Source organism: Anneissia japonica, unplaced genomic scaffold, assembly GCF_011630105.1.
Source record: "Anneissia japonica isolate Jap-2015-1 unplaced genomic scaffold, ASM1163010v1 scaffold1203_len951721_cov167, whole genome shotgun sequence".
NCBI classification, from domain to species: Eukaryota; Metazoa; Echinodermata; class Crinoidea; order Comatulida; family Comatulidae; genus Anneissia; species Anneissia japonica.
Genome location: NW_022722325.1, coordinates 454,700 through 481,387, shown reverse-complemented (window position 1 = coordinate 481,387; position 26,688 = coordinate 454,700). Strand labels below are relative to the sequence as shown.

Here is a 26,688-nt window from a genome sequence, read left to right as displayed (position 1 = left end):
CTTTTGAAAATTAGGAACAACTTCTGAATTGTTAAATTTGTCGGCCTATCCTCATTTTTTTTTTTATATGTACAGGTATATGTTTTATGTGGGAATGGAAATAAATATACACCAACATATAAATATTTGCATTTGGAAGTGCATTAAGTAACGTATTTTATATTCACTAAAAAAGAGCATAAATGGTCCGATATTTAAAGAGTTTAACCATAGGTGGCATTCCTGTAAACAGAGCAGGATAAAACCCATTAGCAGAATTATAGAAGCCTCATTACTCAAATTTCAAACATGGTAGTCATGTGACTACATTGTGGTAAATTTTATGGATTGGAAAAAATAAAAAAAATGGGAAGTAAGAAGGTTCAAATATAACACATTTATAAGCCAAAAATTATAGAAAACAGGGTAAAACATTCTCATCCAACGATATAATACGAGATTGATATCAAATTTTCTTTCTGATGTTGCACATTGGTATCAGTGGCGGATTCAAGGTGGGGTGGGGGAGGGGCGCAGCTGGCCGTGCCCCCTTAATGTTTCCAAAATTTTAAAAAAAAAAATGAGAAAAAAAAAAATTCTACTCAAATCTTGAGTCTAAGTGTGCCCTTTCCGGCCTCTAGAGTTGCCAAATCATGGTGGGGCTGAGGTAGTATAGACCCTCCATCTGTGGAAGTCCCTCACATTGGGCCCTTCTATTTCAAATTACTGGATCAGCCACTGGGTATCGTTTTGTCACTGCCCTGGCTTATGGTAAATGCTAAAAATGTTCTATTGGAAAGCGAAAAAGATCACTATATAAAAACTCTCCTGATGCAGGGCAAAATTAAAATTCAAATAGACTAATAACATAATAACAATAAATAAGACGGGGAAAAGCTTTAGTGCAACCAAAAAGACAAATATCAGTGACTTCTGTTGGTAGTGTAACCCAAATTCCTGAAAGGAAATAAAAGCTGTCTTAAATCCGGTTTATTATTGCTACAAGAAACTGGGAAGGGCAACAATGCACCATCAACAGGAAATCTGCAGACACTTTATAACAAATTTGAAGGAATTGAAGTTTATGTTATAATAGGCCTAAAAGGAATTTGAGGAATAAGTCTGACATCGTAGGGTGGGCGGAGGGATGTTTGAAAAAAAGCCTAAACATGGTCTGGTTAAGCGCCTCTGTACAGTTTCGATTTGATTGATAGTGCATTGGTGACTGTTGTTGAAACAAATCTTTATTTTAAATATAAATTTTATTTATTTTTGAATTAGATCTGTCATCGGTGGTAAGACGGCTTTGCAGTGGCGCTTGCTGTTCTGTTCCTGCTATTCCGGTGGTTTTTGTTGCAGTAAAAGTTGAACAAAATAAAAATAAATTAAGGTTATTATGAAAACAGAATTCTGAAATTGATTGTAAGCACCTCAACTCCCTAAATTCCCAGAGCTTCCATGGGGGTAAACCCTAGAACTTCGACACTGGCACCCCAGTTGGACCCTGGTTTTGTATTTTGGCCAACCAAGCTTTGTATTTTAAACCTATGTCCATTTGCTTTGGAAAATGTTCTGTTTATCGGGTTTGTAAACTTTCACCTTTTAATATCCGAGAACCTATCGTATTACAATATTGTTCTAGGCGTCTCGAATGATTATTGCTTACAGATGACAGATGGTACGTTAACGAGCCTATCGGTAATCATTTTCCCACTCCTTTCCTTTACTACTTTCTGTTTTTATATAATTTTATTGACATAACGGTTCGCATTACTACATGAAAAAATTAGTGCACGATTTTGGGATAGGAAAATAACGTTAAAGGTAAAATTATGACGTCACGATAGTTATATCAGATTTTTGTCTTGTCATAAAATGTCCCATATTGTACGATGAGATTTTTTGATAGTATGCTCGTTTCAGAGATACCTGGCAAAATGAAAGCCCCGCCCTCTGGATATTGCTGCTAAGCTCCCATAAAACATAGTGCAAACGTACGTAGGAAAATTCGTGTTTGTCAGACCACAAAACTAATTCCTCTATGGTCAGAAAAGAGAGTATTCCTCAACCCTGTTCTGATTGGTCAGTTGTACGCTTGATTGGCAGTCCAGTGTTCCATTTCATGTCTGCTGGAAGTTGACCAATCTTCTACTACATTAGACAAAATCTGATTAAATTCTTTAAAATATGACATACAATTATCTAATGGTAGTACCGTACTCGCGCGAAAAGCACCCCCGTTTGAATAAGCGCCCCTCGATTCGTAAAAAAAAAAATCAAAAAAAAAAAAATCAATCATACAGTACTGTACAGTACACCACCGACTTAATTTTCTGTCCAATGCAAGTATTCGCATCTCAGCATTGTCAGTCGGTCTGTTCGTCCATCCATCTGTCGATCGGTCAGTCTCATTCTTGTTTTATTGCTACCCTGTACATTATCTTTGTTAGCTGAATCCCGCAGTGTACGGCACAGAGGAACATTCGAGCCACTGCTTCAAGGAAAACCAATCGTGTTGTGATGGACGAGCGTTGCTCGAAGACATCTCAAACTAATGGAAGCCGAGGCCACTGGATTGAGCCCAATCTGAAAATATTTCAGATGAAGAAGAGGCGGTATATCGTCATCCTGACACAGACCCTAGGAAATTGACATTGATTAAACCAGGGAGATGTAAAAAAATTATTATTATTTTTTACATCTCCCTGATTAAACTACGGTACTGTTAAAACGGCTTCAAGTAGTGTAGACCACAACGTTTACCTGATTGGACATTTTAACACATACACAGTTGTCAGAAAATCTTATGTTTTGTGAGGAACTGATCCCCTGACCCTGCATTTTGAACATGCATCTTATTTTATCCTTATATTTATTCTTATATTTTCATGTAATTATTCAATTTCATAATTATAAAAACAAAAATCTGTGTTTATTTCTTACTGCTCCTGTATGTGAAACTATAACCTATACTAAATTTAATATAAAAGATATTTAAATAGTTAATGCCTATATTTATGCTGTAGTTGATGTTTTATTGTTAATCGTAAAAAAATTATAAGTGTCATATTATAATGAAACAGGATTTATTTCTCAGAAATGATACAAATAATGTTTAAATTCTTACTTTATTATTATCTAAAAGTTCAATAAAGTTAGAACACGGAATACTATCAATTACAAATATTTGATATATGCTATTTATTCAGAGACATCGTTACTGCCATTAGAACAAGAAACATGGATTAATAAGAAGATTAACTTAAAATGAATTATTACCCATAAAATTACAGCATTATAAAATAACTAATGTATCATACAATAAATCAAAACGTTATCAGACAAATGAATAACCATATTAATGAATGATTTTTTAATCTTTTATTACAAACGTATATGTATTAAGAATCAGATTGAAATAGGCGTGAATGAAAGTAGTATGGTTATAATTCCGAAGATGGCTGGGAATATGCCACTGGCTGGACAAAACGTATTACTTCTAATGATGCTAAAATATAACCCTAACTGAAATGACATTTGTAAACTGTCGGGCCCCTAAGGCGAGATCAATGTAAGGAGATGAAATAATCATTATGTATATAATTAGAGGATCAAACAAGTGCTTGATTGCTTGATATTTAGCCCTTAAGCTTAGATTTCTTATATCATTTTTTGACCTTCCTGTACCAATGTAGTTTCCCCTTCACACCTAAGGCCATCTGGTTGGTAGTAACATATGGATTACAGGTGTACAGTGCCATAAGAATAAAGAATTCCTCTAAAAGAAAAACAATAATTTATAATTCTTGAAAAGCCTACAAAAGGTTAAATATAAAGCTTCAGACATACAGGTAGCTATAATTATCACAATGCTACTTGAAAGGTTTTTTCCCAAAGGAGAAATTTATCAAAAATGATTTATTCTTTGTAGAGAAGAAAGAAAAAAAATGACAGCGATGCTTGACTATAGGGGGCACTACACATTTCATGTTCCTTCATGTGGTACAGTATTTGTCAACAATATCTTAAATCAAAATTTTGTAACATTTGATATTCTAATGTAGTTATTATATAGAGCTACATATACAGCTTTACAACCCTTTGCAAGTGAAAACTACTTGTTTTGATGTTTTTTTTGTTTTTTTTTTACAGCAGGACAGAACATGTCAATTACAAGATAGAACTATGGGCTAATGAGAGCATACACGTAATGCTGCTCTATAAAACAAAATCTAATTAAGCGGCTTAAAACGTGGACATGTCAATATTAGTTATGTGGAATAAATCCAACAAAACTTAATTCGAATGCAGAGCCCTGGAATGTGAAGGCAAAGCATCTCGACCAAAAAGTGCAACATCTTCACTTACATTTAAAACAATCATTAAACCAATCAATCCATCAATCAAGCAATCAATCAATCATGTACTGGGTACTGTAATCAATCTGGCAAATGAACTAATTACTGTACTCATAACCAGTGAATACCTGGGAGTTTCTTACACTTCCGGTATGCTCATTACCAACGGAGAGTTATTTCTGTTTTTTTACTTGGGCTCGTATCCACTTCGAGCAAAATAATAAATGCTGGTATTTTTATCTGCAGTGTATAATGCCAAGGTAACTTCTACGCATTTCACATTTATTTCTTCGGTCACTGAATCAAACACTTGGGCTGTGGGAAGCTAAGTAATTAGTGCATTGACATTCAACCATACCCATTATTCTTTGGAACACCGATAATATTAACATTAAATCAATTATATTAATTGGGGGGGGGAGGGGGAAGGGAGGGTTTCTAACAATTTCTGGAATCTAGAAATAATTGGCAATTATGAACCAACTTGAGCTGTAAGAGATAGTATTGTGCCAAAATCTAAAAGACTGGACCCCGAAATTTGTGGGTTTCAAAGGGAAAGGGGTTATAGGCTTTCCTCCCTATTCCACCCCACCCCACCCCAGGCATGAATAATGTGCTCAAGGACACATTTAAACAGTGAGAAGTTCAAGGTTCCCGACAGGGTCCACCGACCTCTGACCCTTCATGTACGGTATTACAAACAGATAAAATCTTTAAGGATGTATGATATAAAATCTACATATACATGGTTCAAGTAACTTGACAATTTTTTTTAGTTGTTCGATGGTGTTTTTTTTATAAAAATGACTCCATTTATCATTAAAACCATTTAAGCTCTGTTAGAACCAGGTTGAAAAGTCCATTACCATACAAGCGAACATTAACATTCTGTAAGCTTATATGATCCATCGTTCTGTATGGGCCTCAACTCTATCTACGAGGCCTTGTCCAAGGGTTTTGAAGTCTTCAATTATGGCCTCTACATTAGGCTTCATCATCACCCCTTGGGGACTGGAGGCATCCTGCACACAGTGTCTCGCATTCACTTTCAGTATCTGAAACAACATAGCAGGAAACATGACCATTTTACTAATATTGTATTTATTTATTTAAAAGGCAGAAACTCATATCATGTCAATTCCAGAATGATATTGTATACATATTATAACAAAACAAAAACATTGATAGCAAAACCGGAAAAAACATTACACTAGGCAAAAAATAATTTGTGTTGCCCATGACATCAGAAAATCAAGGTCAGCTGGTCGGGAATAAATAGGAATTATTATCATTATTACATATATACAAATTTTGAAGTCAAAAGTGTATTAACTAATATAAAACTTTAATTTACAAGCCATTGATCTGTCATTATGAATTTAATTGTATTTAATATAAGCAGATGAGGTTGTTAAAAGTTAATCATTTTGTTAATTCACCATGGCAATAATATGGGTCTTGCCAAGACAAAACCAGCAATTGTGACAAAAAAAAATTTTTTTAAATGGCTTTTTAACATATTCATAAACCGAAAGGTCCACTGATTAATCTCAGATAAGAAAGTATAATACATACTTTTTTTGAACTTGACCTTAGCTTGACCCTGTCTCTTATACACATCTAGATGTGTATAAGAGACAGCTGTCACATTCTTTTGCTAATTACTCAGTTGAAAATTTACACAATTCACTGGATAAATAAATCAATGAATAAATAAACAATTTTTCTTGTTCTTGACTAATGTATTTACCGTTGTAAAATCTCAATAAAACCGTGGGTGAGCATTTTAACAGAAAAGGACAGACAAACACATGCCACCTACACACATCAATGTATATGACCCAAAAGTCTTTCAAAAAAAAAAAAATCAAAGTAAAAACTGTATTATCCACAACATTTTTTTAAAAATCTTTCATGTTTTTTTTATATTTCATGGGGAACACCCACCTTTATAACATTTGACATGATTTCTTCATATTCCTACTTAAAAAACATCAGTTATTAACTGATGTTTTAAACAATAATCACATATTTAATATATTACAAGACAGTAATGATATTAATAGTAATAACAACAATATTAAAAATACTGATTTTATATTTACATGTCACGAAAAATTTGATAGTCTTGGGGGGGGGGGGAAATAAGGGGAAGGGCGGCCAGGCCCCATTCCCCACCCCCCTTTTTTTCTCTAGATACACCCGAGTCTCCATTCACGCCAAAAATATCAACTGAGATCTCAATCATAGTGCAACGACCTTTGAATGAAAAGTTTATTAATGGGTATAATCTTGCTTATGCTCGCTGCAAATTAACTGAATGTGCAATGTAAACTGATAATCACAAGCATTATCTATTATAAAGCCAATTAGCGAAAATGTAGACACAGTGCTGTTCTCCAAATTCCTGTCATTGTGAACGATAACACCATTCAATTTTACTACAGCAATTAAACGCAAACAGAAATAGAAATAACGAACCAAAAAGTACTTGTTAATCGTCAGTAGAAATTGGTGAGGATTTTATATCACAAGTGAACTATGAATACAAATATCTTGGTACAATTATATCACAGAAATTAAGTAGACTTATGGAGTTTGAAAATGTTACTAAAAAAAATGTAAATGATTAATTACATAGATAAAATCAATTATTAGCAATGGTGACAACTGCAGCAGAGTTTATTACGGAGATGTTCAGTGGTGAACAATTATAGTTCTTTCATCCATAAATTAGCCATTGCTCTGTACAGCTTTACATTTAAGCAGACTTGATAAAATTAACTTTGACTGCCTTACAATTTTGAAAGGATGCAATAATGTTTAGGCATCTAAACACACACTTTGTGCCAAGTTATGTGAGCTAGGACGCAGGGCTGGATAAACTGTGTGACCGCGTGACCAGGAGTCGGAAGCATCATGAATGTCATGAAGGCATTTTCGGGGAAAAAATTCTAAAAAATAAATTATTGGGCATATATAGTGTACAGATAACATTCGGTGCTGTATTCATTTTATCAAGACAATGTTCATCGTTGGAGGCACAATTATTTTGCCAGGCCTGCTAGGATAGTCCCCCATTTACTCTCAACAACCATGAGCCCGGGGCCGGTGCAGTTGCCACAGCCCAATGAAAAAAAAAATATTATATTAAAGTAACTAAAAATTACCTGATTTCACCTTATTTTGCCAGCTACTCTAGCTCCCCCACTAAATCACTGAGGAACCTCCCGACCTTTCACCCTCCTATTAACCCCATATGTTAATATTCGTAGATACGCCACCATCGCCACCATGTGCAAGTCAATTTGACTCTTCCCACACACAGATCATATTCACTCAACCACAGAAGAACAAGGTGTAATCATCGAAACCAAAAGGGGACGCAGTATAATCATAAACCTGTTTGTTTGCAAAACATACGTAACATTAAAAGTGGAAAGATTGATTGATCTGAGCAAAATCTTTGTTTTGAAATTGATCACTAGTGCTTTGACTCCCAGAGGGCATTTTTAAAGAACAATTTTTTTGAACTTGACCTTAGCTTGACCTTTTTCAGAAAGTCCAAAAAAGATACTGTAGTAGCATAGAGTCTGTCAGGAATAAAATCTTAATCTACGTGTGTTTCTGGAAAATTCTAAAATTTGAGTGCGCATTATGTTTGGAGAGATTTATCACGTTGGGCTCTAAAATATTTGGCTTATAAATTCACCCGCTACCGCAATCACAGATAGTGAGGGAAAGTTTGTGGGATCTGAGAGCATATATCCACCCAGCCCCCACCATGTTTGGGGCTAAGGTGCGGTTATTTTGGTAAAAACATGCCACCTCTTGATGACCAAAAATAGTAGCTGACAAGCCTGTCGAGTCTCTACCCCTCCCCACCCTGCTGTAAGACGCAAGATTTAAAGCTACAGGGACCACCTCATTCCCACCATAGGCGAGGTGCCGTGGCCCTGGTTCTACAGTCAAGGCTCTTTACGCATACGTTGGCCGATTAGGCAAACAAAGCTTAAATATTCTTTAAAATTACTCTTTTACTGAAGTGATCTATAGTAAAACCATCCCCCTCTGAACACCATCCCTATATTTCTGAGTCTAGAATTCAGGGCCAGAAAATTTATGAAATTGAATTATTTGCAATTTATATCTATTTTACTGAAGTATATATAGTACCCTGTTGGATAACATTCTGGTATTTCTGAGTCTAATTTTTGCGGGTGCAGGCTGGAAATACTAATTACAGATACTAACAGCGGCGTAGCTACTGTAGGTACGAAAGGCCCCCAGTGCAAGATTAATTGCCGGCTCTTTGATGTGATACTAGGGGAAGTCAATTAAGTTCTCAGGAAATTCATCTAGGAATTGTTTCTTTTACCCCCTACTTCTAAAGGCCTATGTTAGTAATAAAATTTATGATTATAGCACCTCAGATGCCCGGAAATGGCACTCTCAGACTTTCATTTCATTTTCCCCCCATTTTTTTTTATAAAGTTGATAAAATAGGGGTCAGGCTGGCTGGGGTCCCTTGAATACACCATTTAATTTAAATCAACACAGCAATCAATAATTACTTCTCTGAAAACCAAATGTTATTGAGTGCCCACTGGCCGTTTTTTTCTTCAAAATTAAGTTAGAAATTAAAGTTAGAAATTATTTTAAGTTACAAATTCTAATAGGTCTATTTATGAATGGGCCCCTAACTGCCATGGGCTCCAGCTGGCTGCACTGCCCGTAGCTACGCCTCTGGAAACTAATACTGTAAAGCTTCTTTAATGTCACACATATACACAATACAATATATACTGTGATACATCACACTTTTGCTAAAGTAAAAATAATTAAATAATAATAATTTATTCAGGAACTACATCATTTGAAGTAATAGAATTCACAGCACACAGAAAACATCGTCATAGTTTAGCTGACTTGGTGAGCGGCCGGGGCAAAGGTGTGTGTGTGTGTATGTTCCTTGAAACTCCCATAGGAAGATTTTATATTTTAAGAGTATGACCTTAAGCATCCAGGTAAAAATGTTATCTGGACACAGGAGGTACAGTAGTTGCATAACTGAATTATGACGAAATCACAATTCGTAGGCCTACTTCAAATCAATGTAGTATGTTGCAAAATGATACCTTTATCAAAATTCAATTTCTTATCAGTAATAATTAAATTAATTAAAAAATAATTATGATATGATTATGATGGTGATGATGATACGATTATGACGGTGATGATGAGAGAACGATGATAACGACGACGGTGATAGGTATCCATATGTATTATTTATTTTAAAAATATAATAAATTGAGAAAAAAGTGGTCCGGCCAAGGATGGTGTGGTTCCGATGGCTCTGATTATTGTCGCAGATTTACTGTTAAAGTTTTGCTTCTCTTTTTTTCAGGAGTGAAGCTGAAGCTCGAAAATTTGCTTTCCAACCCCGAAGTTTAAAAATTCAAATTGTCTTGTTTGGCTTCTAAAATGGTTTATGGCTGTTTTCGTGCTGCACATTTAGGCTGCTACGATCAAGAGGAAACAGTCATTAAGAAACAGTAGCGGTAGCATTTACTATGAAGAAATGGGAATTCCTAACTAAGCGATGCGCATGCGGCACTTACCAAAGAACATCCATAAATTATCTATAAACACACAGTGAGCATGCGCTTGGAAATGCTAGACAGCCAGTGAGCAATGAGTAAGTGATGTCAAGTCATGTCAAGCATGCGCAGTTACCAAAAATATGTCTCAGGAATTAACTAACGTCTGCGGAAAGGGTTTCAGTTACCAAAAAAACGTCTCAGGAACTAAATAGCGTCTTCAAAGAGGATATGAAATATAAATGGGAAAAATTGTAATGCAACAATTAAGCATGCGCAAATCAGCTAAAGCAATCAGGTTATGAATGAAAAAATAATAATTCGGGTCGAAAAGCCTCTATTTTGCTATTTTTAAAGTTCATCAGGGTTCGTCAGGGAGAATTGTAAATAAATTATCGCAAACAAAGTTTATTTGGCTCTATCGTCTTACTGTGTACGTAGGCTTATGCATTGACAATCCGAAAAAAATAACCACAGAAACTGACGACACAATCTCAGAGGCCTGGGTAGGCTAGGGCTTCTCAAGAAGTAGTAGGGCAGGCCAAGTAGTAGAGCCAGGCTATTGCACATTCATTGTGTCGAGAGATACAGTGCCGTCCACTGAAGAGGGTCAGGGCTATTAGTATTATCGAAATACCGGAAATAGTACGGTATCCATGCTCTATCGACCCTTAAAAAATAGCCACACTGACGGCAGTAGTATAGTATTAGTAGAAAAGGGCCTAGCCAAGCTAGTGGGGAAAGGGGATGAATACAATACATAAAATAATATTAAAAATAATTAATAATATTAATATTAATAACAATAATGGTAAAAATGCGGTTTGGCTTAGTGGTTTTCATTCTAGTTTTTGAACTTGTAGTGAGCAAGAGTTCTCTTATTAGCTTACAATACATATTTTGTAAATATAATTACGATGACTGAATACCTGAAAGTGACAATGATATGTATTCTGGTGACAGAGAAATGCCATTTAGAGAAATGTCACGTACAGAAGAATGCTAATTGAGAATGAACGGTGAAATATTAGCCCACAGTAATACTCAAAACCATTGTCAACACAACCTGTTAAGAAAATGAACCAAAATTACATCCCTTGATAATAACGCAGAGTTTCTTTTCTCTTACTCCTCTGGGTAAACTGCAATGCAAATCAATTTCAACGCAACATCGCTCATATGTGCTCATATGTTCATTATATTGCTATAAGCTTCTGTCAATATTAAAACGTGTTGTAATTGTTAGGGAAGATGGATTATAAAGAGGAAGATTATGGAAAGGAATTTTATATCTTTAAATCACATATAAAAAAATATCTTCCATTGTGTCTTTGTGTTAAATATTATATTTTGTATTTAACTACAGTATTATTATTTACTATTATTCAATTTTTTTACTACATTATCCATATAATTACTTTTTATTCATTTTATATACAATTTAATTACTTCATTTTTAAAACTTATTCAACATACAAAATAACTGTCAAATTATAATTTGGAACATCTTTTTCTCATGGCAACACATAAATAAATATAAAATACAGTACACAACAACATAAAATAGGATACGTTGATGGGGCTAGGTGTTGTTATACCTCAGAGACAGACCAGATTTACAAATTGGACTTTTTTTTATTTATCAATGATTAACATGTTTATTATAATGAAATATGCAACAAACGAAAGTTGACTGTCCTTAGGCAAGACTTTCTTTATACCTTGTTTAGCAAACCCGCCAACTGCAAATATTGATGATTTTGAATAAAAACAAAATTTTATTTTTGACCAATTAGCGCTCCCTCCGCCACGAAAAAGTGGAAATTTAAACAAAAATAAAAGCTTTTCTTCATTTTTATTACGCCCTCCACTGCCTTGAAATCCCCAAAGGTAAAATATGTATATTTCTTCCTAATTATATAAATTTGAAGCATTTAACCATCTTATTTTACAACCACAAATAAAAATTTATTTCTATTGTCTCCTCCGTCTGGATAATTTTGGCAAAATTATTTGCTAAATAAGAAAACAAAATTTTATTTTTATTTTTATTCCGCCCTCCTCCAATAATCTTTAAAAAAATAATTACGCGAAACAAGGAATAAAAAAAGGTCTCGCCTTATCCTAGAGGGTACTCTATAATCTACCAGTTAAGTTAAACCTAAATGATTATTCTCTATAACGCTTTATTTTTTATTATTACTTGGAAGCATTTACAGAACGAAGTGGTAAACTGCGAGTACTGGTTGCCAACACAAATTGTCAGCCTCAGTCTTTCATCCCTAGAAATATAGTAAATTGTATAGTGAGAGGTATTTGAGGTAACATTTCTCATGTATATGGATTTAAATAAAAAGTATATAGTCTATGTCTAAATCTATAATATTATCAAATTAAATATAATAATAATAACATAATATTTATTTCATGTAAAATTTGGTAAATGGAAAAATGCTTTTTTAACAGCGGCAGACATCACATCAATGGTTCATCCAAAATAAGACCATAACAATCAAAATCATTAAAACCAACAAAATCAAAACAACACAAAAAAAAAGAATGATTAGGGAGAACAGGGAGAATATATTCATTTATATATCAAAAATTAAAGAGTAAAATAAATAAAAAGTAAAAGGAGCTGTAACATGATGATTAAAACCTGGTTCCTCGAACGACTCATTTTACAGCGGAAAGCTTACATTACCGAAACTAAAAGGTGAAACATACCATAAACAATAAAACTAAGTATTAAAATACTTTAAACAATCTTAATAATTTGTTATAAAACCTTTAGGCAAAATAGGTGTGTGTATATAAAAAATTTAAATACATGGTTATTAAATGATGACCGCCTAATAAGTTCAGTTTTGTATTTCAGTTTCTCATGTTGATGTCAATTGTTGCATGGCGAAGTTACAATTGGTAAATTTTAGCAGAATAACCTTGTAAATAGTTTCTAAAAAAGCATGTTGTTTTGTATTGTAGAGAATATCTAAATTACATAGCTGTAATCGTATCTAGTGAATCAACAGCAGCCAGTCAATCATCAATCAATCAACCAATCAGCAGCTGTCAACCAATTAACATCAGACTCCGCCCACAACATGAAATGTATACATCGCCCAATGATGGAACTTTTTCATTATTTTCTTGAAGGGGATTAGAACAATCTACCTCTAACAAGCAGGAATTCTAAAATAGCATTTTGCTAAGCATTCTTTAAAGACTTTAAATGCTAAAATGGTGTTAGCATCCAGGAATTTGACCACTTAATCTGGCTTGTAGCTCATTCAATATTCTCTTCTTTAAAACGCTTATATTCAGCATTATATCTTGAATGCTTAGACCAGTTTATTAAGCTCTTATGTTGAATTCTAAAAGATTGTTTGCATTTTCACAATTACAATTTAAATGCTATGGTCAAGAAAACATCACAAGAAAACATTACAGAATACAATATTAAATGCTAATGGATGAATTACAGTTTGCCCTCCAATTCAAGACCACTTTGGGATGGACTCATTTTGCACCTAGATGGTTAGATTGAGTTAAAAAATTGAAGATTGTTATTTGGTTCCTTCAAAAAGTGGTCTCGAATTTGAGTGGTCTCAAATTAGTGTGGTCTCGCATTGGTGATGCACTGTATCCAAAATACCATAAAACCTCGAATTGAAGCCCAGTGGGCTTAATCTTGAGATGAGGCCCATCTCGAATTTAAGCACCTTCTTTTGTTTGCAAAATCAGCCTCGAAAAGAAGCCCATGGGCTTCTTTTCAAGATAGCATAGGCTTCTTTTCGAGATAGTACAGTACAAACAAACACTGTACAGGAATTCCAGAAAACAAAATGAACTAAAAGCAAGCTTGGTTTAGGTGATTTATTGCCATTTAAATACACTTCATGATACACATTGATGTTACAGTGGCCTTATTTATTGTTTTATAGTACAAATTCACAAACTTAATACAGCATTCATTTTGAAAAGAAGCTCCCCTCTTTACAAAAGTAGCCTCGAAAAGAAGCCTATCTCGAAATGAAGCCCATCTCGAAAAGGAGCCCTTGCAAAATTCGCAAAAAAAAAAAAGAAGCCCAGGGCTTCAATTTGAAGTTTTACGGTGTTCTTAGAATGCATCAATAATGTACACTTTTTAGGCAGCTGAAAATGAGAAGACTCACCTTCTACTGAGTTGAATTTCATTTTGGATTAAAAAGACAAGCATTCCTTCAAATGTATTAATAGCTTTTTTTATTCCATTTTTTTAGTTTATATTATTTTTTATTTTTCATTTTTGAATCTCAACCTGAATTGATTTATCGAGACCTTTGAGACATTATCTACAAAACAACGGTTTTTTTCCAGAGGCTTCTCCATGGGGTACAATCACTGCATCGTAATCATTTACGTTAAATATTATAAAAACAACAAAATGGATATAATAAGGAGGAAATAAATATCGATAGCTAAATTTAATAAAGCAGCTGTCATCCATAAGTTACATACATAAAAAATATTGATTAAGAATAGACAATCAAGGATAAGAAATTTAAAAATCCAGGAGGCATAGACAGAGAACAGCTGAACATTTTTTATGTTATCTTTATTTTTTTTTAACTAGTTAAATATAAAACCGATAGTGGTTCTCTGTATATTTTAAATGTACTAACTGTTTACAGCGCATAGGGAGTATGTATTATGCGTTATATAAGCCTCCAAGCATTACCATTACAATTTCTACTGTTGTTTTGCCATGATGTATTAGTTAATGTTTAGTGCCAGTGGGTAAAAACATGCACTTACAGGTATATAACCATGGTTTGTGCAGGGATTTAGTTATGGTGGGTGCAAATCTTACATTTTTTTAACTGGTATAAATATAACCGATAGTGGTTCCCTGTATAATTTAAATGTACTACTACTGTAGCTGTTTCTACTGTTGTTTTTCCATGCTATAATAATTAATGTTTTGTGACAGTGGGTAAAAATATGCATTTAACTTTGTGCAGGTATGTATGTAGTTATGGCCTTGATGTTATCCACTAAAGTCTAAAGCTAAATCCTTTAAATCAACTCTTAATATTTATAAATTACCAATGTTATCACCCACCCACCTATTAAATGTCTCCCACCTATCATTAGTTTTCAACAGCTACAACCCTACTTGTGGAATGTGAAACCGAAAGTAATAAAATAATTTTTAAAAAATTTGATCAAGTGCTAGTCTAACAAGTTTTCCTATTTATATCCTTTTTTATTTATTTATTTCTTCATTACCCTGTAGGGGCGGACTTGTTGAGGGGGGAGCTAAAGTTTAAAAAAAAAAAAAGAAGGAAAAAGGAATAATCGATCACCCAAAACGCCTCAGATATTATTTCCGGGTGTCTAGAAAACAAACTACCCCTAGGGTGGTGTTGTCTTGATTGACCCCACTTTCGTCAAACCCCCCCCCCCACTCTTTCTGACATCTCTGGATCCTCTCCTTCCACGGGTGACCTGATCAGTGCAAAAGCAAGTCATCAAGCTGTTTACAAGAAGATTTATACTATTCTGACATGGGTATGCCGAAAATATTCAGACAACATGAATAATTATAGGCACTACATTTTATTGAGCAACCAAGCCTTAGAGTCGGCCAACTGGTATGAGAAAACTTCACATTATTATTAACAAGCATTACTAACAGCACAATAAATGGTATTTATGAGTTCGTTTAAGTCATCATCATTGAAAGTACAAAGACTGAAAACAAGGTTTAACTTTATTTTCTAAAGATATATGATTATTGTAATATCTGGAAAAATCATGAGACTTCTCATGGGGGGGGGGGGCAGAATTGCCTGCTCCCCTATACTTTGGTTGCCGATTATTTTTTGCAGTCTGACAGTGCCATTTCCGGGCTTCTAAAGGTGCCTATTCTAAAAAATGTCATCACCTCAGCCCCAATCATGGTGGGCCTAAGGTGGGCGTGGCACTTCGTTTGGAACCTAAACTTTTTTTCTCATAGGATATATAGTGCCCCCAATGTCATTAAACAAATCTCCTGGAAATTGGTTCTTCCAACTTGTGACCCCTGATATTCAATGCCACATAAATGTGCTGTGCAGTACAATTTAAAAACAAGATACATATTTAGGTAAAATAGTAAACATTAATAAATCAATTACTCATCATTAAATGACAGAAAACCAAAAAAGTACTATAAATCATCCATGAGTTACATTAGTGCAATGCACAACATGTCAATGCACTATGTGGATTAGGCTACGATGAAAATAATACACATAGAATTTCAACTGGCACAAATCAATCAATCATCTTCAATAATATTACATAAAGACAAGGAAGAACAAAACCCATTTTATTCAATCATATTATACACAGTAAATATATTTTTCTTTCAAAATTCTTCATTAAGGGAAAAAAAATAATTGTAATTGTTTGTTTAATGTTTAATGCTCTCATCAAATATAAACAAGAAATATTTCCAATAAAAAAAAAGCTGCAACATCTTTAAACTATGACTGGTTTGTACAGTATTTGCAAACTTAATAAATTAACATATTCTTGAGGATGACCTACCATCTTCAATGCATTTCTTTTATTGTATGGCACATAAACATAAAAAAGAATAGCCTACAGGTACAAAAATTGGTTTACAACTGGTGTAACAATAGCCACGAAGTTATTTACATTGCGGTCACAGGATTACAATAATAAAAAGGCATATACTATACAGTATACCTGTACATCAGAAATCTGAGGAAAGTATAAATTTCATAAAGCAGTATAATATATAACTTTCTTAACATTATTATTACTATTAATATTATTATTTAATATACTTTATTATTTTATTTATTTATTTGCATTCAAGTTTAGAAAATATATTATTCAAAAAATCACAGTAAGTCACTTAAATTTTGATATGAGAATAAGAGGACAACCTAATGGCTTGAAGGCATTATTTTTCTGTAGGCATCCGAAAAAATATGTTACTTAATAATTAACATAAAATACCAAAAACCTCATTGTAAACACAATTAAAAAGGCAACGTTAAGAAATGTTAAAACAATGTTAAAACTGTTTTCATAGCCTGCTCTTTGACCTTTTGAAGTTTATGTATAATTGTACTTTATAGTTGAGCTTGTCAGTGTAAAGCAAATTTTCATAAATCGTCGGACAATTATCTTGTATCTCATAAGCACATTTCCCAATTACAGGAAGGAACTATGTGATTTTCTATAAATCAAATGTCATTATGAAGGTTATGAGTTAATTTTCGTACAGAAAAATAAATCTTGGGCGTCTTTACAGGATTTGAAACTGGGACCCTTGGATTTGAAGGCAAGCATCGTAAACCACCGAGCTACATCTTCACTCCAATAACACTCAAATAATTGGTGTGAACGTTGCTAGCTGTCATATATTCTGTATTCTTTATTATTACCTAACTGTATGTGGTAATTTCATTGGGTAAATAAAGAAGTTAATTGCATATTGGCTAACATCTTATGAGGTATTTTGTTTAATACATTCTAACTAACCAAACAATTTCATTATAATTGAAATACAAAAAAATAAACTAGATTTTTGTTACTTTAACTTAAACTTTCTTGTGATAGTATATTTTATACACATACACTCACACACACACAAACACAGAAAACAGGTTGATTTTAAAAGAAACTATTTCAAAAAGATTATATTTGATTTATTTTGTTTATTAATTGAACAATTATCAAACAATATCCTTGAATAGTGTTACCTTCAATGCTATATAGAGAAAGTGTGTAGATTAAGGTGTCATTGTGCTGAATTGTGTATGGGTGTGGTCCATAACTATCAAGTTAATTAATTTTCATAATAAAATTAGAAAGTAAGAGCAAGTGTTAATTTGTAAATTTTTGTTTTCTTGTAATATACAGTGATTTCCACTATGCAAAACTTTAATTGTATCTTCTTTCAGGCACCCTTGTATTTGTAATCAAAATTATTATCCGTGGTTACGTGCAAATACCCGCATATAACGATTTTGATTAAAAATATAATAATTCTTTTTAGCCTGTTGTTAGCGCAGTTTTACTACAGGGGTGGATGTAGACATTTTTAATTGGGGAAAGTTGGGCACAACATTTTCAGAATAGATAAATGAGTAGTGCCTATTTCAATAGATAACATTTATATGCATTGAAATTTTAAAATTTAATGGCAAAACGGGGAAAACATGCCTCCCTGCACCCCCTCCTATTGGATCCACACCTGACTACAGTGCACCAGAACATACCTTTTGTTCATCACAATTAAATAGATATACAGTAAAGCATTATCAATGCGATTACAGAACTGTAGCAACAATGCATTTTTTATTCAAACATGCAACAGCATCTCGGGTAAATGCACAAAGGTGCGCTCACACAGTCGTATTTTTTAATTCATCAAGAATTTTTCTCTCTTCTCTGCCCAGAAGCAGAACCATTTGTCTAATTGTGAGATCTGAATTCATTTTTTCCCCCATGTTCTCTAAAGACCCTTAAAAAATATACTGTTGTAGCCAATAAAATTATAAAAAAAATTTCTGGAGTCTGGCTAAGTGTCGCTCAAGCTATGTTCTTCCCATTTATTATTCAAATACATATTAATCCAAGATTGAAAATCAAGTACTGTAAATGAATATGAAATTGACAACAACAAACACAAAAACATACAGATATTCTTAAGAGGGCACAAGACATTATTGTTACTGTATATAAACAAATATCAAATTTAAGTCCAAATAAAAAAATAAAAAAAATACTAGAGTTTGTCCCCTCACGTATCCATTTTCTCTGCCATTTTTTTAAAATTCCATTATTTTTTTTTAATGTACATAAATCCGGCTAACTCACATCAATAAAATTCCTCTCTTGATCGTTCATGGTTGAGGAGATGTCCAAGCATTTCTTAGGCAGAATTTCAATTTAACTATTATGAATTAAAACTCAATATACTTATCGTATTGATGAATCATGTCTAGTGCTTCTTTTATTTTCTTTCACTGTATCTACTGGTAAAATTGAGAAAGTAGTAGCTGTTTTCCATCGGCCATCTTGGATTTGCCATCTCAGAGTTAAAAATAAAAATGACCCTCATTCTCCTTTTTTTCAAAATATTAGGACGAAAAACTACTTTTTTTTTCTTACTTAGCATAAACCGAGGTTTATAATTAATTTACTTAATGATTATGAAGAGGATGAGTACGAAAGGCATAAATTAATTAATTAAGAAAGCACAAGATGTCATTAGCAGTCTGTGGCATCATCATCATCACCACCAATTACAACCAATTGAAATATGGCCTACTCAAAATGTTTGCCAAGGTCCTTCATAACAAGATATCATTGGATACCACCAACAAGTGCCCTAACCAGTCCAATTATCTGACCATAATTACAGAGACAAGTTAGTAATAGGGATAATACGATGGGGTAAATATGCATCATGGGCAACTATAATAAATTTTAAATTATGTGTCTTAACAGATGTAGGAAAGGCACAGGAATATCTAGTAGTTGATTGAGTTAAACAAAAAAAAGGAACAGAGGCTTCTCAATATCTTATTTTATCTCTTCTTTGTAAAATTAATTAAATTTTTTTCTGTAAAAAAAATAATTTCATCGCTTTATATCAACAAAATAATTTACAATATTAAATTATAGTACAATATGCTAAACACACAAGGTTTATTAACAGAATACAAATTTAAAATTTTATCAAAATTTAATTTTAAAAAAATGTAGCGCGTATAATTTATGACTAGTGTTCAATCAGAAAATTGCTGTAATCTAACTTATATACTATCCAATATATGTAAATGTTATGATTTATGTTTTTACTACAAAATGCTTAATTCTATTTCATGCAAGCTTGAAAGGAATACCGGTGGGTTCTTTTTAATTTTATTTTGATTTTCCTAAATTGCTTGTTCATCACAAATTTGGTAAAAATGGTTTATATTATTCAATATTAGTACATCTATAAATACAAGGTTTTGGAATTGGTAGTTTTTGATCAGTGCTTAGTCAGAAAATGCTGTCAACCTAGTGTAAAATGCTTTCCAACATTTCAATATTATTAATATTGTTCTTCCATGTTTTTAATTCAAAAGGTGAAGTTGTTTTAATGCAAGCTTTATTTTTTGATTATCAGTCGAACTTGACTGGAAATATGATGTCTTTTTTTTCTTGCACTCAGAAATTCCTTGTTCAAATCTTAGTTTGGTGAAAATGGCAAGAACACCAAAGATTACATAACGATTCCAGTGTTTTCTCTTCTTGACTGAATCATTGAGCTGTTGATGATCTAGGGGTTTTAGGTCTAATAATACACTTTAATCATTAAATGACAAAGAAAAGCAGTAATGACAGAGAAAGATTTGGCCTCTGCACAATTACGTATTTTCAAGTGTTTGTTCGGAAATGTTCTGGTTTTAATAAGCAATATTGTTAAATCAGCACAACACCATTTAAGGATAAGTTCACTAATAACTCACTGGTCATAAAATCGATCTGACAGGTAATTGTAAATCTTGCAGTAAATAAAATATATAAACAGCCACAGAGAAAGCCACAGACGACTAATCATTCATCTGTGATGTGGATGAACACATACTCCAGTGGGGGAGGGGGAAGCACACAGGCAAAGCTATTCACGTTCCTAGAAGATCCGTTGACAAAAGTCATGATCACACTGGACTTTTTTTTAGTAAAACTGAGACATTGGTAGTTATACCGAAAAATCTAAGAGTTTTCAGTGAGAACAGCCTTGGAAAAATTATCAGTTAACTTACCACTAACATGTATGCCCAGGCTAATTTTACAAACCTAAAAATCCAGTGCAAACAGCATGCTGATACCACGTGCATGCCTGAACTTTTGAAGGTGAGTTTTTAGATGTGCGAGACTTAGACGTGCCTGATAGCGATGATGACGGTGGGGCTTCAAGCAGTTCTGACGGCGGAGATGTTCTTGATGAAGATGAGCCAAGGCCTAGAAATGTGAGGGTGGTCGATGCTTTTGAATGGAAAGATCGTGCTTATATTTATGGATGGTTGGGTAAATAAATTATATAACTGTGTGGAATAGGAATGTTTTATATTTGTTTTTATTATTTTTTGGCTATAATTTTTTTTTGGGGGGGGGGTTTTGCTGACGATTTATATGTAGCATTTTTCGGTCATTTCTATTATATTATATATATTATATTATATTATATTATGAAAAAAAATATAAATTATACATCAAATGAAAGCTTATTCTATAAGCTTTCTTTGTTTTTGAAACATTTTTCTGTATAATTTACAGAAAGTTCCCAAAAATCCACCAGAACGACGTATACTCAAAAAACGCAAAAAAACCTAGTTACACTGCAAAAGAATCCGGTATTCAAGGGTTTGCACTACAAAACAATCCGGTATCCAGAGGGTTAACTTTGCAGTCAAGGGTCTGAATCCCTTGCTGGAATATAGTAAAAAAAAACATGATGACTTAAACCTAAATGTGTTGTCACTATATATGAGCCAATACTGTTAATTCTACATTCCTAATCTTGTACTTCGCAGAAGGGGTTCATGGTAGAAGCATTCCATTGTGGCCCTGTTTTTAACCAATTCTACCACCACTACATACAACCAGAAATATAAAAATATTGAAGATATCATGCCAAAGATAATAGCAGTGAGAACCACAAGGCAAAGAAGCGTGTCCAGCTACGGTTGGGCAAAATTTAGTGTTGTACATGGACTTGTTAAGAACAGTCTTTCCATAGAGTGCATACCTCCGTCCTTTGCTTGAATACCGAACAATACGCAGGCCATGATGGGCGATTTTATTTTTTTTCCCCCACTGTGCCTAAATACCTTAACAATACACAGGCAGGCCACTCCATCATTTTCTTTATGCTCAGGGTAAAGTTAAAAAAAAAAAAAAAAATTTCTGTGACACTGACCTTTAACCTTTTCTTCACAAAATTTAATCATCTCATTCTTCGAATATTATGTATCATTCCACTAAATTTTGATACACCAATCATTAGTTTTCGCGTAATCTTGATAACAGACAGACAGCGGTCATGAATACAACCTCCTTTGGAGGGGGTCATTAATTTGAAGAGAGAAAAAAAAAACATCAACAAATTTTAATTTAACATATTCTCAGAATTCAGGAGAGGGCTATATGCAAAATCCATGAAAAAAAAATATTATGGGAGTTCCCCTTCCTAATCACCTCATTATCTAAGCCTAACAAATAAAAAAAGCTTCTGTAATAGCCCATGGCTAACAAACCTCGGGCATATGTTGCTAGTAAATGACAACTGATCAGGAAGTAGCAGTTATGCATTATTAAACCTTCTAACAATCTTTCTGTCTACAGTCTAATTTGTTTCTCTTAATATGTTACCTATCAACGATGATTCTGAAACACGGTAATATAGTATATAAAGATTCTCATTTATCTCCTCGCTTTTCTTTAAAAATAATCGTTAAAAATAAGTTCATGCAAAGGTAACACTGTTTAATAGTGCATTTACCAAGGAGGCACAATGTAGTATAGCACCTCGTTGGTTTTACCATTACTTTTAATTACAAAGTACGTTACTATGAAATTATGTTGATACTATTAATTTCAAATTGTCAACATTAGTTTATTCTTTGACTGATATTTTTTTTTATAGAAAAATGGCAGAATTTACCTTAGCAAAAATTGGAATGTACAGATAATTGATATACTGTACTAAATCTAGAGGCGGATTTGGGGGGGGGGGAAAGATCAAGCCATCCCTGGCCCCTCCCTTTCCAAAAGTCCAAAACAAAAAAGAGAAATTATTGATCACCCAAAACGTCTTAAAAGGTTATTTCCGGCCGTCTAGAAAGCGAAAATTTCCGGAACCACCCTAAGGTAGTGTTGTCTCTCGATCGGTCCCCCTTTCAGGGACATCGGCTCCCCTTTTCGGACATCTCGGGATCTGTCCCTGAAATCCTTATTGTGTAAAATCACATATTCTTTCCCTATGCTATTCATTTGTCCATTTATTCATCCACACTTCTGTTTACTCATCCTCCAATCTATTCCCTAAAGGACTTATCCATCCATCCATTCATTCTTTCTTTCAATCAATCATTTACTTAATTAAACCTTTGATTCCTTTGCTTGGCTGTAAATAAGTTTGATTTTTTAGTATGCTTGTTCGTTTGTCCATCCAAATATCCATCTATCCATTTATCTAACCATTCGTTTAATCTTTCCTTAATTATTGTGTTCATTCATACATTTTTATGTTCGTTCGTTCATTCATGCATAAATTCTCTCATTCATATATTTCTTAACAATATTTTTTACATTATCTGACATTAAGCACTGTAGTATTATTGAATCTAACATTAAAGAAACTAGAGCATTTTTCAAAAGAATATTAAGGGGGCTGTAGTTATTCTTCAGCCCCTTGGTTATTGTAGAAGGATGCGATTACTGAGCGCCTTTCGATGGCAGCCACAATACTTTCTGACCACTGACTTATGCAATTCAGAACAATGACACAGCAAGTTATGGGTTATAGCCAACCTTGGCCTTTACCTGTATTTTAAATAAAAATACTGATGTTAAAATAGCACCTAACAACAGGGAGTCTAAACATTATTACTCTGGTCAAAAGTATACTTCCAATCAAATAACCTACTGAAAACCAATGCAGTTTTTCAATTAGTAAAAATATCACGTTTTTTTGATACTGCATATCTTTTTTTATGTTTTTTACCTATTCCATAGTTTTATCAAATATTATTGTCATTAGGTTGTATTTTTATGCATGAGGCAACAAATGATCAGCTTTGCTGGATAGGCTCCACTTATTAAATATGGTTTGAAATAAATAAATAAATATTATTATTATTTATTAATTATTTAACCTAACATAGAGCATATACTAGACTCCTTTATGTGGTTTATAGTTAACAAAGTTAAGAAAGAAAATTCACAATTTAACAAAACTATAGCTTGTTGAATGATAAAATTCATCAACAACAACAAAATTCCTCTGTCAAATTTTTTCACTTAATAATGAAATATGAAATTTTAGAATCGATGATTCTATCTTATTCTATTTAGTGACTGCTGACCTGTGCTCACAATTTGAAGGAAGGCCCACGCATGATCTGTCAATAATACAAAACAACAACACTATAATTGAAACACAATTGCCCTTGAACCTGTGGAAAAGTCTTCTTTCTTACTCTCATGACCTTAATGTTTTAATGTATAAATTCTTCTTCTCATATGCTTTGTCAATTAATAATCATATTATGATAGATTTTAATTAAAATAGCAATACATTATAAATGTAATTAAACATGATAAATTTTAAAACAAAATGTATTGTTCCCTTCATAATTGGAACAATAAATTATTAGAAAAATACGGATATATAATTTTAAGAAATTAATATATTTATCATCACAATACAATATAATATAATACAATACAATAAACCTTTATTCCTGTCACATGGGGCAATTTGAATTCATCTGTTATATAACCAACCATAACAGTCCCCTTAGCTCTTACCTTTACCATCACTACTAACATTATCACTACCAGCCATAAAAAAAAATCATCTTCAGAATTATTTTCATCATCACCACAATGATTGCCATCATTACCATCATCCTTACCATAATCACACACACAATGGTTAATCAGTTATCCAATAGCGAATCTGTATAGATATATCTATACAGATTCGCTATTCGATAACTGATTAATGTATATATACATTATTGCTATAATAAACATCAACGTCAATCTTATTATAATAACTAACACCTTCTCCACCACCATCATCCTCACCATCGAATCAAAATATCCATTCAAAATGCACATTTAGCCAAACTCATATGATTTAATTGTAGCACCTTTAAATACCTGCCAAGGTAAAAGAAAATTCTTATATACCGCACATCAGATAGTTGGAATGAACTTCCAAACTAAACAAAAATGACATAAGTTTCATTCCAAAATTCTATTAATTTATAAGTTTTACATTGAATTTTCTTTTGACTTTGTTTTGAGTGTTGTTTTCTTTCTATTTTGATGAAATTGTAACTGTACTGCTTTGAAACCAGTACAAGTACTGAAAGTGCCTGCAGTCTTAAGAAAGAATAAAATAAACAAATAAATAAATCCCCATTATGTCATCCTCACCTTCACTCTCATCATCCCCATCGCCACGACCATTACCATCACCTTCGCCATCGTTACTGCCAACGCGACTATTGCCATTGCCTTCACCAACGTCATTGGCATCATTATTATCATCACTACCACCTATAACCCCATCACCACCATAATCATCATTTTGGAGTGAGCACATGGAACTATACATAGACAGTGCATGTAGACATGGTGAGTTATGTTACTACAGGTGCAAGCATACGGACAAAGGTCATAAACACGTGTACTTGGACAATAGCGTCCCATGGCTCATTTCGTGTTGTCCGCAATGAACACACAAAAGAAGAAAATCATCGTCATAATTCACCACACAACGCACAGTTAAATCCTTTGATCCCCCCATTGAAACACATGACAAACATGGCTGTACAACACATATCCAGTTGCTAAGCGACAATCACATTTTACATAAGGATAGAGCTCATTAATAACATGTCATTAAATTGCCATTCATCACTTATAAGAGCAAGTGTAATGAGTACATGTGTTCGTTTCCAGGTGTAATGATGCAAGTCTAACCGCAGCACATCCTCTAAGCATCAACTAAAAAAATAAGGAATGGATGTCGGAAGGAAAGATAAATTTCAGAGCAAATAAGATTAGAATAATAAAAAAAACCTAAAAATTTTTGTAATAAGTAAAGTGAAATGCATTTCGAATAGTTCTCAAGAACGAAAAATAAGATACTGTAAAACCTCGAATAGAAGCCCTGGGCGGCATCTTTTTTTTTTTTGTTGGACTCTTGGATGGGCTTCTTTTCGAGATAAGGGGCCTCTTTTCGAGATGGGTTTCTTTTTGAGATTACTTTTGCAAACTAAAAAGAGGGCTTCTTTTCAAAATGAATGCTGTACCTCACCCTACTATATGTCATTTTTAACTATGGAATTGGAAATTCTGTTTAATATTTATTATAATATTAACTCTAACCAAGGAAGTACAATAAAATACACCTGATACTTATAGTACACACTTTCATAATCATCAAAGATAACGTCAGTCTAAATGGAACTACTGTATTATCCCAAAAGAACCCCATGGGGTTCTTCTCGAGATTACTTTTGCAAACTGAAGACGGGGGTCATCTTTTCGAGATTAAGACCATGGGGCTTCAATTCGAGGTTTTACAGTAGATATATGTTATTACGACTGTAGAATGTCATATCATACTCATTTAGCCAAAAGAAATTGAATGGTTTTGATACGTCAGTACATTGTATACCATAAAATGTACAAATGTATGTTGAAAACAGCTTAATTTTTACTCTCATAAAACTCTGTTCAGATTATCATATTTTCTATGACAAAAAAACTGTTGTATGCCCATATTTAGTGATGATGTGCCTATTTATGGTCATGATGTGATGTTATCATGACCATATTTAGGCATGTCACATTCTTTTACAAAGAGTAAGAAGAAAAGTAAATACTGTAATAATAAATTAAAACTTGTATAGTGCTGGGTATCCTCCACCTTAAGAGGCGCTCATGGCTCA

The 26,688-nt window shown here is 33.2% G+C and overlaps 1 protein-coding gene across 1 annotated transcript in view; it reads right to left on the bottom strand.

The window, feature by feature from the left end:
• Positions 1 to 3,162: 3,162 nt before the first annotated feature.
• Positions 3,163 to 26,688, bottom strand: part of LOC117111831 (nucleolar protein 6-like) — a 65,259-nt gene continuing 41,733 nt past the window's right edge. Inside the window, exon 24 of the mRNA XM_033254830.1 lies at positions 3,163 to 5,392. Within this exon, the coding sequence (XP_033110721.1) occupies positions 5,234 to 5,392 (159 nt within the window). The 3' untranslated portion in view covers positions 3,163 to 5,233. The remainder of the gene's footprint in view (positions 5,393 to 26,688) is intronic.